This window comes from Acytostelium subglobosum, assembly GCF_000787575.1.
Source record: "Acytostelium subglobosum LB1 DNA, scaffold: scaffold9, whole genome shotgun sequence".
NCBI classification, from domain to species: Eukaryota; Evosea; class Eumycetozoa; order Acytosteliales; family Acytosteliaceae; genus Acytostelium; species Acytostelium subglobosum.
The window spans coordinates 462,844-478,970 of record NW_012236524.1 but is presented as its reverse complement, the minus strand read 5'-3'; the positions used below and the strand labels follow the sequence as shown (position 1 = coordinate 478,970).

The window sequence follows — 16,127 nt, the reverse complement described above, 5'->3', positions numbered from 1 at the left end:
ATATTATTATAAGCTACCACACGGGGAACCTTCTGTTGTCGCGTGGCTGGCGGTAACAGGTACCGCTATCATTGGCCGCATTAAAAAAGAAGAGAAAGACACAGCCGCGAGGCAGTAATGAATACTGGCGATATTACATGCGCTTTAGTTTGGCCAACTCATTCTTGAGGATGGTGGCATCTTGGAAGGATTGATCGAGATCGTTGGCCATGGCATTGATCGATTGGGTCATAGTGCTAAAGAGTGAGTGCAGAGCCTCAAGGGACTCGGGCAACAACTGGAAGTTGACACGATCCTTCTCGACATTGCTGATGAGCACTTGGTTGCTGAGCTCCTCGACGCTGGTCGACAGCGAGTTGGGCTGGTTGAGCACCTCGGCAATCTGGCTGACGCGACGCAGCAGTGCCACCTCGGCATTGGTCACCTGACGACCGCGTCCAATGTATATCTCTAGATTGCTCCATACCTCAATGTAGCGGTGCAGTAGCATCTTGTTGCGCTTGCGCATCGACTCGAGTTGTGACTGTATCTGCAGTGCCAAGTAGTTCTGCAGTGTCTTGATATTGGTCAATGTCTCCATCGTATTATTGTAAAGCATATCAATATTCCTCTCTTGTATCATCTTTCTATCTTTCAGGTCATTGAATGACTTGGCAGGAACCGGTACGAACCTGAACATGTTCAGGAGTCAGTCATCATCTCGTTCATTCATTCAATCAATCATCCATTCATTGTAAGTACTTACAATGTCGAGTCTGGATTCTGAGTCTGTGCATACTCCCATTGATCATCGAGTATGTTGGCTGGCTTTGGTACTTGTTTGGGATTGATCTGTTGTCCTTGATAGTTGTAGAACCAGAACTTGAGTATGTTTGATAATGATCATTAGTACTCTATCCATGCTCCATCCATGATGCTCGCTACTCTGATTCGAATACCTACAATAAATTTACAAGAGGGACTCTCTGGAGAGATTGCCTGAATGAACTCCTGTATCCTAGACTCCACAGGTCTCGCTGATGAAGGTGACAAGGCACAAGATTAGTACACTCACTCAATCAATCATTCGATCAATCAATCAATCAATACGTACCATCTTGATAGTCCTCTGGCTTCTTTGTTGTTGACATCAGCTGCAGCTGAAGTTGTTGCGGTTGTTGTTGTTGCTGTTGTGGCTGTTGAGTAAATGATAATGATGTTGATGGTTGCGAACCCAATCCTCCACCATTAAATAATGATGATTGGAATGATGTAGATGTTGATGGTGCGCCCAAGCTTCCTCCAAAGAGTGATGTCTGTTGTGGTGCTGCTGTCGAAGTAGATGCACCAAATAATGATGATTGCTGTTGTTGTTGTTGCTGTTGTTGCTGTTGCTGTTGTTGCTGTTGCTGTTGCTGTTGTTGTTGTTGACCACCACCAAACAATGAAGATGTACCTGATGACTGTTGTGTTGATGAGCCTGTCTGACCAAAGAGTGAAGAAGTAGATGTTGGGTTTGTCAACGAAGTTGAGGCGCCAAACAGCAAGCCAGCCGAAGACGATGGCTGATTGGATGTCGACTGTTGTTGTGATGTACCAGTGCCTGGCAATGTCAAACTTCCAAACAAGCTTCCACTTGTTCCTCCAAATGAAGTCATTATTTGTATATATGTATAAGTATATGTATGATCGATTGATTGATTGAAGTTGAAGTGCTTCAGTCTTTCATTCTTCTTCAAAATTGAAACTTGGATGTTGGGCGCGGAAACACTCGACTCGCTTTGAAGTCCTCTCACCCATTCATTCATTCATTTACACGAACGAAAGAACGAGATACATAGTTATACAATGTCAACATCGACAACAACAACAAATAGTAATAAGAGGAAGAAGTCAGAGAAGACTACTACTCCTGTTACAACACAACATGAACATGAACATGATCATGATGAGGAGGAAGAGGAACAGTCGATGGACTTGGAAACACTGAAACAACAGTTTATGGCATTGGAATCAATGGTATCAGAATCGGATAGGATCAAGTTTATTAGTTTTGTTTGTGAACATCTAGATATCAATATACAAGATACCGATCATAATCCATTCGATGATGAATCACAAGAGGATGCTATAATGGCCACCATCGTACAAGACATCAAAGATGTACTTCCATCAATCAACGCACTATCAGCATCAGAGAATGACAAAATAGTTATACCAAACAATGACAGTGTATGTTCGCTCAGTGATTGATCGATTGATTAAGTTGACTTATGATCGCGCGCACACTTCTAACCCTTGCGCCTTGCCCCTCATGAACTAGTTCAAGGGATACACCAAAGAGAACACAATCAATGTTGACAGCTTCTTATACACTGACGAGGACATTGATGAGCTGGTAGAGTCTGGCAAGCTCAAGGATCACTACTGTCTCGATTGTTCATCGACCAACGTCACTCAGATGAGTATGTTTACATGTCCACTCATTCGCCCGAGTTTCAGAGTCCAGCTCGACTAACCTATTACTCGCCACCCTCAGACTTTGTATCACATTCAACATCAACAGTTCAACTAAAGTATATATTCAGTGAGGAGGTACTCGGGGATTTGAAGGACAAGGTTATGCTGGACATTGGATCACGTCTTGGTGCTGTTCTATACGCTGGATTCTTGTATAGTGGTGCCAAACAGTTGGTTGGAATCGAGATTGATGAGTACTTCCATYCGTCTTCAACAGGATATGATCAAGAAGTATAGGATGCAAGATCGTGTCAATCTGGTACATGGAGATGTGATGAAACATAGTGAGTTGGTGTCTGGCGCCGACGTGATCTTTATCAACAATGCATTGGAGTTCTTTGAAGCGGACATTAGCAAGCACGTGGCATTCTGGCGTCGACTGAGGGAGCTGACCGAGGGGCGCAAGGGTGTGCGATTCGTCACGATCCCCGCCATCCAAGACACATTCAAGAACAACAAGCTCGGACTTTCAATCAAGGGTTGGCTGCGAGAGGTCCACCTTCACATGCCAAGCCATCAGGACGACAAGGACTTTGAGGACTACAAGGAGATACATCTTTATGAAGTGATTGGCACTGGTGCTGGCGCGGCTACTGGCAACACATCCAAGCAACAGCAGACAAAGAAGAAGACTAAGTAAAGTGGACATGATGATCATCAAGCATGCATGGTGGCGAGTCGATAAATATATACATCCACGCGGCTGGACGCGGCGACAGTGGTGTTTTATTGGTATTGGCCTATCATTGAGTGTGGCGGCGGATAGGCAAACTGGCTGGATGATGGCGGTGATGACGTTGCGCTGCCTCCACCTCCAGGTGTGAATCCTCTGTTGGGCGTGGCACTACCACTGCTAACATGACCTATGTTTGCAGGCTGGCAATATTGTTGTTGTTGTTGATGTTGATGTTGTTGTTGGATATTGTTGGCGTAGCCATATCCTACAACTGATGGATGGTGTTGATCAAGTGATCCTTGTTGATGTTGGACATGATTGTGATTGTTGGCGTAGTAGTTTCTCATCTCAATTGCCACTTTAGCATCCTTTGATGGTGGACCAATGATTCTATTGGCCGTGCGATGTTGTTGTTGATGTTGTTGATGTGAATGAGGATGCTGGTGAAGTTGTTGTTGTTGTTGTTGTTGCTCGATAATTACATCTTCATTGTAGATGGACTCTGAGTTCGGACTTGTTGAATATTGATGTTGATGATGTAACATTGATGTTTGGTCTGGATGTCCATAATGTTGTTGTTGATGATGATTGTGGGATGACGCGTAATGATTGGTCGCTTGAACTGGATGTCCTTGTCCATGTCCATGAGTAGGATGCTGTGATTGGACATGATGTGGGATTGATTGTTGATGGTGTTGTTGAGTGAGTTGATGCGCTTGGTGATGATGATGATTGATTGATGGATGATTTTGAACGCTATGATGTTGTTGATGTTGATGTTGGATATTTAACGCTGATGGATTTGATGCCACAGATTGACTGTTCCTTGGCGGTGAATTTACTACACTTGACGTGGACGATGATGATGAAGATGGTACTGATGGCGTGGATGATGCTGATGATGGACTGGCAGTGGGTGGCGGTGACTTTGGTGTGGTCGCAGTGGAATTGGAAGTGGAAGTCGATGTAGCCACAGACTCTGTTGCATTCAAACATTGTTGAATCATATTCTTTCCATCTGGTCGTGATATCAGTGGTTGTAACTTTGACGTTGCGAATGTATATACATGGCCAGTCTCTGATGCCACCAATAATAACACTTGGGTGCCGGTCAATGTGCTTAGTTCGAATGCCTTCTTCATGATGCCAGCCTTCCTCTTTGAGAATGTGATATGACGTCGACTCTTATCTTCAATGAATTCAATCTTTATCTTTCTACGTCCAGCTTTCTTTGGTGTGTTGGCCGATTGTCCAGCCAACCTGGGTGAAGATGGTTCACTATCATCAAATGCCTCCATTATAATTGAGTTGGAACTTTCTTGAAGGCCCATCTCACCATGTTGGTGGGGTTGGTTATTATTATTATGAGACATTGATGTTGTAGTTGGAGGTGGAGTATATTCTGATGGTGATGATGGTTGATTGCTGTTACAATAATTGTTATTATTATTATTTGATTGAATTTGTTGAAGGGACATCTAAAAAAAAGTTGGAAATTAATTATTTAATTAACTAAACTTTTGGTGATTGATTGATTCATGGATCACAAAGGACTTACCTTGAATGGATATAAAAGGGTGTTTCGGCAACACAAGGCCAATCAATCAATCAACTTTGTAGAATGATTGAATATTGTATGATGTAAGGGGGGAGTAAATTCCAAAGCTTTGCAGACCTTTTGTAAACTTTATAAATATAAATGGAAATTAAGTAAACAGGATTGATTGATTTGTTTGATTGAAAGGATGTATGTATGGCAATAGGGTAGTGAGGTTATGTTGGTCAACTGATTTCCTTTTCGGAACAAAGTGAGTGATAAATAATGAATGAATGAATGTGTTGTTGGCTCACAACGTTAAGGTAGATGTGATTTGTCTAAGTGATTGATTGATTGTCTGGTCGGATTGATTGATTGACTGACTGATTGTGAGGAGGGAGGTGAAGTGAGCTGATCTAAGCGCTCTGAAGGATATTATAAAATTCAGATAAATGGCAACACAACAACAATAACAACAACAGCAACAACAACCAACACAACACCCTTATTAACAACTGTATAAATATTTATATATATGCGTCAATCACATGATGGAGGTACAAGGTAGTAGTAGTTGTTGTTGTTATTGTTGTTGTTGATCCAACCAACCAACCAACAACCAGCCACCACCCACAACACACAAACCCCCCCACTACACGACCCGAATCACTCTGCCCATCTAAATAGTGTAGAGGTGGTCCTCCATCAATCAATCAATCCATTACCATCTTAAAACACCCACTCTCAAATACATACACATATACCACTCACACCTGGCTATCCAACAGCAATCAGCTGATAGTTTGATCAGGTGGATTGTGATGGTCGATGAAACACGAACACCCGATCACACACACATACACACACACACACACATATAATCACAATCACAAGACACACATAAGAAAATGGACCATCACCAACCTTCCAACTCCCAACCAACGAACCATTGACCATGGTCAGTAATGAATGTATGTGTGACTATTGTTTAATTCATGGTCCATCGCAACCACACACAAGACCACTACTTCCACGACCACCTGTTACTGTTGTACCTTTATAAAGTGTTTGGCGGAAACCTGATCAATCATAAGATTGAATGATTGATTGATTGTTTGTTTGTTTGATTGATTGAAGCACTATAGTATATATTAATATATCTCTCCCATTGGATGACAAGATGATCTTGTTTGAGTGTGTGTGTTGTGGTTGACAATAATCTATTTATAACAAGAAGAAGATGAAGAAGAAGAAAAAGAGTGAAGAGTAATAATAATCGTCTCTAATACATTCGATTTGAGTTGGTTGGGGCAACAACAACAACAACAACAACCTAGCATATGTTATCGTGATGGATGGACGCTAGGATTGGATGAATGGACTGTTTCAAAACCCATTTGTTTATAAAGTTCTATCTCTAACTACTTATAGTTAGGAATGTTTGGATGGATAGATTGACAGAACAAAGTATTTATGTTCTGTTGGTGAATGATGGTGGATTGATTAATTGATTGATTGATTGATTGATTGATTGATTGATTGATTGATTGACTGACTGACTGAGGTGAGGTGGAAAAAGTGATTGTAACGTGTTGGCTACCAACCAGGTCCACTGGTTCAACTTTCCATTTGAATGATCAAAAAAACAAACAAGGCCTGAGATCATGATAAAAAAAAATCCACTGAAGGATCTCTTCATCATCAGTGTGTGTGTGTGAGGGTGTATGTGGATGATGATGAATGTGTTTGAACAAGTTGAGATTGTTACCCAGAGTGCAGAAGACATCATTGAACAAACTAACTGGTGAAGTGCTTTAGAGAGAGAGATATATATATACTCATACTTATACAAACTACTTATTACTACTTATTATTAATATTAATATTCATCAACCAAAGTGTTGGTGATCAACCATTAATCAAACAAATACAATGTCAGGTACATACATACTACTCTTCACTCATTCACAACATCAACCATAGCGAGACAACAACAGGGATACACTTCAACGACGACAGAATAGCAATGAATGAATCAATGATTGAATGTACTTGATTGACAATCAGCTAATCATGTGTTCCATACAATCACAATGCATCATCATTACACAGACTATATAGGTTACTCAGACTCTGAGGCTGGTGGTCGCAACTATGATGCCAACGATAGTATGTTGTGTTTGTTATTGTGTTTGTGATGTTACCATCATGTAGCAACAGCTTAACTAACATCTCACGTGTCCCATCCATCCATTCATTCAATCAATCAATCAGATGAGAATGAAGAGTTGGAGATCGATGACAACCTACCAATCATTGATAAGATACAGAAATATATAAAGAGCGATATAGTCATTCAAAGGTATTATTATATTGCTGCTGCTGCCTGCCAAAGGATGGATGTCAACTGCGCCATTCACTAACATACCACGACCCCGACTGTAGACTCTATGTCGTAAGAGAGTTCTCCGAGGTATTAAAGGTAAAGCAGGAGGATAGGTTCAACTCATTGGACATGTTGCTGCGCATCATCGAGGAGGTGGTCGTGACAGATCACGAGGCAGTTATTAGACAGGCACTGGTCGAGCAGATCCCCTTGGTCTCTGAGGGCTTCCTGAAGGAGGGCGGCGACGCTGGCTACAACAAGGTGTTGCACTCGCTGATACCCATCGTTGCACAACTGACCACTGATCGCAGTCCACAAGTAAGAATGTCTGCCGTCGAGTCCCTCCAAGAGATGGCCCGACTGATCAAGCACAGTGACCTTGAGCCCCACCTACTACCCTTTGTCAAGAGTCTTGTCAATGACTCTACTGAGGAGGAGCATCGTGTACAAGCTGCCAATGTAAGTATCGTCCCCACATGCGAGTGTTGATTGATGAGCCAATCTAACATCTCATCCCTTCCATTCTATCTCTCTCCACTCTCTCTTTCTCGCTGCTTAGCTCTTCCACAACCTAGCACCAGTGTTGGGACAGCAGCTAACCAAGCAGATATTCCTTCCATTTGTTATCAAGCTGTCCAATGACACTTCGTTCAGAGTCAGGAAGGCAATCGCTGGTAACCTTGGTAACATTTGCCAAACAATCGGTGTAGAGGCAACAACTGAGCACATTGTAAGTTGATTGATTGATTGATTGAATGATTGGGGCCGACTGGCCAGACACCTGACTAACACCTTCAACAACAACTATATAGCTACCTACATTCATCGCCCTGTCTAAGGATGATATATGGTCTGTCCGCAAGGGATGTGCAGAGGTATTGGTGTCCGTCAGTCAGAATGTGACGCCAATCGAGAGGTATTCAAAGTTGATCCAGGTGTTTGAATCATTCGTAGTACAAGATGTATGTTTAATAATACTGATGGACCATCATGCCACGTCTGTTACTAACAACCATTAACCTTTAACCATTGTCCAATCATTAGCCATCACGATGGGTTAACAACACAGCATTCCAGAATCTTGGACCATTCATCGCCACGTTCGATGGCTCACAGGTGACACCAAAGCTGCTAAAGTACTTCACAGAGATGATCTCACCATCGAGCAACAGATTCCCAGACAGCGACCTCGTGACACACTGCGCTTTCAACTTCCCAGCCGTCCTTTATACCGTTGGTAGTTCAAGATGGTCAGAGTTGTCCGAGACCTACTTCTCATTGGTTAACGATACGAATGTAAGTCATTGTTAGTCAGTCCACCATTCGCTGGTCTTTTGTTCACATCACTGACACATATCTCTCCATCTGTAGTGGAAGGTTAGGAGATCACTATCTCACTCACTCCATGAGATTGCCAAGATACTTGGACCAGCTGAGACTAAGAGTTCATTGTTGAACACGTTCAACCTGTTCCTTCAGGACTTGGACGAGGTCAAGGTTGGTGTCGTCCGACACTTTGCCCAGTTCCTAGAGAGTGTAGAGCCATCACTACGCGAGAACTACATCCAAATACTCAATGGCTTTGTAAGCGACCCAAGCAAATGGAGGTTCAGGAAGTTAATATCAAAGTATGTATAATACTTCCATTCAATCAATCATTCAATCACTTACTTACCAATGAATGAACGTCAACAATCAATAGGCAACTTGGAAATATATGCGATCTGTTTAGTCTGAAGACTACGCTCACCAACATTGCACCACTGATCATCACTCTGTTGAATGACTCTGTGTCCAAGGTCAGAAACTACGCTGCCAGTGGCGTAGGAACACTCATCTCAAAGATCAACTCGACTTCATCAATCAATGGCAACATTAACAACAATAACAATAACAATAGCGACACCAACTCTTCTACTGCCGCCGCACACGAGGACCTAAGTGCCATGGGCCTGGACATCCTCCAGAAGATCAAATCGTTCTCAAGCGATGCAACATACTCAAGTAGACAGATGTAAGTGTTAACGTTGATCATATTCACTTAATTCATTCGTGATCACTGACAATCAATCAAACACATGACAACAACAGATTCATCAAGATGTGCGCCTACTTGGTGGACCAGATCGATATACAACTCTTTGAAACACATTTCTTGCCTTTGCTCATTCAGCTTGCGAATGATCCAGTACCAAATGTTAGATTGGTCGCGGCGGATGTCCTGGCGACAAAGATTGTCACAAAGGATGCCTTTGCCAAGAATGCAGAGATCACAACTACTTTGGCAAGACTCCACAACGACACAGACACAGATGTCGTTTATTGCAGCAACAGTAGTATCCAACCTTCATCAACAACAACAACATCAAACTCAAGTACAGACAAAACAACAACAACAGAATCAGGAGCAGTGGATACGACTTCTACTTCTACCTCTTCATCTACCTCTACTTCCTCTTCATCCTCATCTTCGAACACCTCTGAACCACAACAACAACAGCCGCCCGCTACTGTCCAAGTGGAGAGCACCATCTAATATAACTGGAACCCTGTATTGTACAATAATAAATAGGGTTGGTAACAACAACACAACATGGAAACAATAATGTGGCGTTGATAGATTGATAGATTGTTTGATTGATTGATGGGAGCGACACTCGATACGACACGCCCAGTGTTGTTCAATCAAACTCAATAAAAGAAATCCAAAGGTTGAGTGATTGATTGATTGTTAACTTGGTATCCAAGGTTATTATTATTATCTCCACCCAAGTATCAGGTTATTGGAGATGTATCGATATATAATCTAATCAAACAACAGAATATATGAGGCCTTTGGGATTATAACCTGTAATGACTTTCAGTCCATCCTCAACTAATCTTGGAACTTGTTTGTTAAGTGAGGAGTGTCACTTCAAACATTGAAACGAAATAACAATGATGTAATAATAATATAATAATAATTATTAGTAATTACAATGTCGTTCGTTGGTTGTGGAAGTCAGTGTAAGGTGTTCAAGATCACCAAATCACATGGTTAAATCTTAACGTGTGTGGGTGATCTTGATCTGAGCGTGTTTGATCAATCGAAGTATTGTTGTGTGTGTGTGTATCTGTGATTAGAAGGGTGAACGGATAGAGACACCACACACACTTGACCTCCAGTTGACCTTCTTTAACACTTACTCGCAAGGATAGGTGGATGGCAACTACTACTTCTGCCTCCATCACAACACATCACCACTCACACCCTCACACACTCACCACAACACAACACAACAGTACTCACTCACTCACTCAATCACTCATCACATGAGCAAGAGGTGACACTCTGGCTCTCCAGACCCACCCAAGGCAAGCCAATTGAACATATTGCACTACACTATTGTACCCTTTAATAGCAAGCCACTGGCCTTCTATTTGTACATACATACAAACAAGAGTTATCATAACACAAACCTCTTGATTACTCAATGGATCGTTTGTTTTCTTTGTACAGCTTCAAACTACTTCAATGGCAATATTGGTTAAGATGCCTGCCTGATTGATTGATGTCAAGTGACTAAGTGACTGAGTGAGTGATCAAACAATCAAAGAGTTGTGTTTGAGCCTCTCGCATGTCAACGATTTTGTCTGTGTTAAGCCTATCTATCTATCTCTACTGTTATACTGTTTATACAAACACACACTCGCCAACTCGCACACACATAATAGTACATGTTCCAACATCATCATCATCAACATCATCAATCAATCAACTTAGAAGAGCCCTCTCCTAATCCAATCCAATCCGATCCAATCAATTCCCAATCACTTCACATTGAGAGTCTAGTCTCAAGAACCAGCACATCATCATCCAATCACATCCCCATCAACATCATCAACAACAAAGTGTTGTTGTGTAACATAGTTCTCCAGTTTCCACAAACCCTATAATTATTTATTACTTATTACTTATAATTAATTAATATTAATATTTAGAAATGGCAATAACTACTCGATTAATATTGTTGCTATTATTATCCATATTCACATTTACAACATCAGGTGCACAACTGGATCCAGTTGAATGTATGTCTAACCTCATCCCCAACCCTCGCCCCTTCCCCTAACACTTGCCCTCGACCTTTCCCCAACAACTAAAACAGATAATAACCTTATGTGGATATCTACACAATATGGTATGAATTGGAACTCGATCAACTCATACTCAGCATGTAGTAATATACCAGAGATTAAATGTTTGGAACCACCTGGTAGTCTGTTAACAGTGACCATTGGTGGCGGCGGCAGTTCATACTCATTGATACAATCGATAACGATCAATTTGAATCGTGCACCAATTGCCAAGAACTCATCATTGCCAATCAATAATAATGGAAAATTGGTATTCAATAATTTGGAATCATTGTCTATCAAATACTCGAGTGCACTGGCCAAAGCTGTACCATGTACATCAGTCCTGGACTACCTTGTATCCAACTCATGTATCTCAATCACATTACTCAATGACAACACATTAATGACACTTCCAAAACAGCTAATGTCCAATGTTCCCAAGTTATCATTCTTGTAAGAACCATTCATTCATTGATTGATCAGTTTGGATACTAACATCCTCATCATCAACTTAGATCACTTGTAAATAGTTCAATTTCCTCAATTCCTGATGAAATATCAACCAATCTGTATTTAAATCAACTGTAAGTCATCTGTGTCAAGTCATTCAATCACATGTGGAATACTAACTCAAACATTGGACAACCTCATAGTGACATGCGAGGCAACGAAATCAAGTATTGGAATGTATCCAAGACAGTTTCATCAATTGCCAAACTATCCCTGGACATCAATCTTTTGGGTCTGGCTGACATCTCTATCAAGACTAGTAACTTCCCCAATCTTCTAAACATGTATGTTTCATCCTTGATCACCAACATCCACACTCAATCACCTGACTGACTCATTCTCCGACAATAGTAATCTTAATATACTCGGTGGAAACAACTTACTCAATCTAACTGTTGGTGTTAACAACAAGGATGGCATTATGTAAGTCCTTTGGACCCACTCAATTCAATCAATCAATCATATGACTAACATCATCTTTCCATTTCCAGTAACATCAAGTCACTGATTGACATCAATGTTCTGAATCTTCCAATATGGCCAAGCTCATTGTAAGTTCATCCACTCACTCAACCAACCATCAAGCTCACTAACTCACTCAATCAATCAACCAAACTCAAACTAGGATCACGGACATTCCATTCATCAAGAACTTGATATCAAACAATAGTTCATTCAATGTTACTAATGGTGGAGGATGTGATGTTTCAAATATTAGTGTCAATGCAACTAGTATACCTAATTGCTTCACTTGTATGTTGGAGAAGTTCAACTTCTACCTCACACATCCAATCAACACACCATTCAACTATAGTTGTGGACCAAAGGAGTATCCATATGTAACAGGTGTACCACAACTATTCTCCAACGAGACATTGGTTGTCATGGATGGTGACTTTGGTGATACAGTATCCCTATCAAACACTCTAATTACAATTGACAACACAACATGTTCACTCACATCCGTGACCCGCGGTCGAGTCCAATGCCAGATGACCTTCAACAACTATGGATCACTGCCACTTACCGTCAATGTCAATGGCAAGACATTCGCATCAGACTCTTTGATTAATGTTAGTAAGTAGTAATCATCACGGAGACGTGACCATCCCATACTCACTCGCTACCCCACCTCACAGTCGACATCAAGCCAGTCAACAAGAATTGCAACTGTCGCGAGTTTGGACACTGTATGCCCATTCACTGGAATATGTGTCTGTAAGCCAGGATACTATGGAGATGACTGTTCACAAAGTATGTTTGATCAATTAATGACCATCACATTGTCCAAGCCCACTTACTCACTCACCCTCTCATTCAATCAATTATAGTCTTGATATCCAGCCCCAAGTATACTCAGGACCCTGCTACCCCGGTGGGCACATTCAATGTCACTTCAAACTCAACTACATCGGATGCGGAGTCTGAGGAGTTTACATTCTCAGTGGCCGAGGTACAGGAAGTTGATGGTCTGGGCAATGTGGTGCGATTTATTAATGTCGACAGCTATAATGTACAACAACAAAACACATCAGTCAAGACTACTATCGAGTTCATCAATGAGACTAGACAAGTAGTGTTTGCTGGCCGCACACTCACACTACTTGGCGGCACATCCAAGATGTGGATCAACATCACCAACTGGCCATACTTGCTATCGAGCAACCATCTCCGCGTGCTGTTCAAGATGAACTCGGCACGTGCTCAACAAGCCGGTCAACTGCGCCTCATCAACCAGGACTCGGTGTACCAGAGCTACGCACTGTCCACCGGTTCCTTTGACTTTTACGGCCGTTTCCTCACCGTGATGATGTCCAATGGTGTGCCGGCATTCTCCAAGATCGGACTAGTGCATATCAACGACACGAGCATGGTAGCAATGCACTTGCCATTGTGTTCCGAATGTGTTATAGATCCTGACTTTGGAACATTGGTGTCGATCAAGGCGCAAGAGGATCAGGGCAAGCAGTCCAAATTCACAATGTTGATGATTGTCTCCATTGTTTGCGTGTCAGTCTTTGTCATCCTCGCGTTGGCATTGGCAACATTCCTAACCGTTCGAAAGATGAGACGTTACAGCAAAGAGAAAAAGACCATCACAGAGAAGATTGATGCTTATAAGACTCCTGGAATTATATAAATATATTATTATTATTATTATTATTATTCTAGATTGGTTTAGAAGTTCCAATTTTTTCTAACAGTATTTTCAAAAATTTAAATTCAAATATTTGAATTCAAATGGAACCCATCCCACACTCTTCTTGAATGACAACTTTGAGTGAATGTGATAGAGATACTATCTGTATGCTTGCATGATTAACCTATCTCTGACAGTGTCATAATATTACATCATATTATATCGATCAATATAGATATATAGAATAGATATACTTAAGGTATGAATCAGCCAACCAACCTACTTTGAACGAAACGTCACTCATTCACTCACTCATTCACTCGCTCAAAGACATTACATTACATTACAGGTTGACAGGACTTTGATCAATTGAATATAGTCAATCATTTGATTCAATATATCAATGATATAGATCACATTGACATGATGAACGACGATATGAACTACGAATCTACAGCTGCTCACTCGCAGCAGCAACAACAACAACTGCAGCAACAACAGCAACAACATTATCATCACAACATTGGCAATGATGAATACTCGAATACTTCATCATCCGATACAACCATGACTCCAGCAAACAATACAACCACAACTACAACTCTAAGTAATAGTAGTGATGGTACCAATGGTGTTGGAACATCAAGGTACGCACCACTGAGCTATCCATTGATCATTAGAGGCAAGGAACATAGTAATGGTACAAGTGGTGATACTATGATGATCGATTCCTCCAAGCCAAGCGACAGGTCACCTCAATTTGGATCACAGATGATGCCATTTCCACAAATGCCATCAACTTCAGCCATATCAAAGAAACGCACTAGTAGTGGCTCTGGCCAGGGCACGTCGCCAATCAATGGTGCTTCACCCAATGCATCACCATCACACATGTCAACAACATCAAACAACTTTACACTTCCACCACCCCTGGCACCGCCCATTCCATTCTCATCACAGAGATCATCATCGATGTCCATGGCCGCGCCAATGACGTCCACGACCACAACCACCACAACCTCCACTACCACCACATCAACAACGGCCGCAGCGCCAACCATGGGCACGAATGTTGTTGCTGCGACAACGGTCGAACGCAAAGTATGCCATTGCAAGAATTCAAAGTGCCTAAAGATGTACTGTGAATGCTTTGCCAACAAACAACTATGCGTGGACTGTCAATGCTTTGGTTGTCACAACAACGAGGAACACATAGATGCAGTGGAGAAGGCACGAGCCAGCACACTGGAACGAAATCCAGACGCATTCATTCCCAAGTTTAACAAAAAGGTGATCAGTGTAAGTTGTTCTTCCCGAATGGCGCCACGACTCCGCACTGACTGGCACTGACACCCCTCAATCATATTAGAGTGGAGACAAGACAGCAGTGGAGAAACATCTCAAAGGATGTCATTGTCGGAAGAGTGGATGTAAGAAGAAGTATTGTGAATGTTTCCAAGCAGGTGTTCCTTGTAATGATAACTGCAAGTGTTATGATTGTCAGAACCAGGATGGAGCAGCACATCAACATCTTCATGAATTGGCATTAGGAAAGAAGAAGAGAGCATCTGATTCATCATCCAAGAAGAGAGCAAGATCAAAAGTATGTCTAACTAATTAAGTTGTTAATTGGATTGATTCAACTAACTCAATCAAACAGGAGGAGATTGAAAGACAGTTGAGTAAGGAATTCAACATTAACAATGTACATAATGGAGTGCCTTTTGGTTCACAAGGTCTGATGAACATGAGCAATGGAAGTTTAGGAGGCATCATCAGTCGAGAGAATACTTTTAATGACGATAATAGTGAAGGTCCAATATTGTTTAGACAGTAAGTAGTTGTTGGCCAACATTCAAACATGGCATTGTTATCCAAACAACTAACACTTTATACGCTACTTTAGTATTGTAAACTCATTCTTGGATAAAGAAAGGATAACACAATCATGCATAGATATCTTCTTGAATATGAATAACAATAATAATAATAATAATATAGGTGGTGGAAATAATGGTGGCAACAATGGTAGTGGAAGTGGAAGTAGCAATGGTGGTAGCAATCATGGAGGCAATCAAATGACAATAGTGGATCAACCTATCAAGTTGGCACTTCAATGTAACGAAGATCTAGAACTCAATGATCATATCACACCCCTGGCACCACAAGATCGAGCTTTACAGGAGTACCAAATACTCTCCAAGTTATCCAGTGTATTGGAGGAAATTGCCAATCTAAAGTAACTTCAATTGATTAAACA

General features: G+C 41.4%; 6 protein-coding genes across 6 annotated transcripts; 4 read left to right on the top strand and 2 right to left on the bottom strand.

Moving 5' to 3' along the window:
- Positions 1-139: 139 nt before the first annotated feature.
- Positions 140-1,649, bottom strand: SAMD00019534_051000 (hypothetical protein; the record flags this gene model as incomplete). The annotated part of the gene is made up of 3 exons (XM_012899571.1): positions 140-671; positions 746-882; positions 1,146-1,649. Coding segments are annotated over 3 exons (1,173 nt in total), but the record flags the coding sequence as incomplete, so codon positions are not given.
- A 178-nt stretch (positions 1,650-1,827) lies between these two features.
- Positions 1,828-3,139, top strand: SAMD00019534_050990 (hypothetical protein; the record flags this gene model as incomplete). The annotated part of the gene is made up of 4 exons (XM_012899570.1): positions 1,828-2,211; positions 2,303-2,444; positions 2,546-2,693; positions 2,785-3,139. 4 exons carry the CDS (start codon positions 1,828-1,830, stop codon positions 3,137-3,139), a joined length of 1,029 nt encoding a protein of 342 aa, XP_012755024.1.
- An 86-nt stretch (positions 3,140-3,225) lies between these two features.
- Positions 3,226-4,473, bottom strand: SAMD00019534_050980 (hypothetical protein; the record flags this gene model as incomplete). Its single annotated transcript, XM_012899569.1, has 3 exons — positions 3,226-3,565; positions 3,658-3,890; positions 4,018-4,473. 3 exons carry the CDS (start codon positions 4,471-4,473, stop codon positions 3,226-3,228), a joined length of 1,029 nt encoding a protein of 342 aa, XP_012755023.1.
- Positions 4,474-6,805: 2,332 nt separating this feature from the next.
- Positions 6,806-9,634, top strand: SAMD00019534_050970 (hypothetical protein; the record flags this gene model as incomplete). The annotated part of the gene is made up of 9 exons (XM_012899568.1): positions 6,806-6,881; positions 6,987-7,074; positions 7,158-7,557; positions 7,658-7,828; positions 7,911-8,060; positions 8,143-8,394; positions 8,470-8,726; positions 8,801-9,112; positions 9,190-9,634. 9 exons carry the CDS (start codon positions 6,806-6,808, stop codon positions 9,632-9,634), a joined length of 2,151 nt encoding a protein of 716 aa, XP_012755022.1.
- A 1,447-nt stretch (positions 9,635-11,081) lies between these two features.
- Positions 11,082-13,867, top strand: SAMD00019534_050960 (hypothetical protein; the record flags this gene model as incomplete). Its single annotated transcript, XM_012899567.1, has 9 exons — positions 11,082-11,169; positions 11,247-11,670; positions 11,733-11,801; positions 11,871-12,011; positions 12,079-12,150; positions 12,219-12,278; positions 12,353-12,804; positions 12,867-12,917; positions 13,059-13,867. 9 exons carry the CDS (start codon positions 11,082-11,084, stop codon positions 13,865-13,867), a joined length of 2,166 nt encoding a protein of 721 aa, XP_012755021.1.
- Positions 13,868-14,293: 426 nt separating this feature from the next.
- On the top strand, positions 14,294-16,110 carry SAMD00019534_050950 (hypothetical protein; the record flags this gene model as incomplete). The annotated part of the gene is made up of 4 exons (XM_012899566.1): positions 14,294-15,166; positions 15,237-15,470; positions 15,528-15,700; positions 15,774-16,110. The coding sequence occupies 4 exons, from the start codon at positions 14,294-14,296 to the stop codon at positions 16,108-16,110; spliced, it is 1,617 nt and encodes a 538-aa protein (XP_012755020.1).
- Positions 16,111-16,127: the final 17 nt, after the last annotated feature.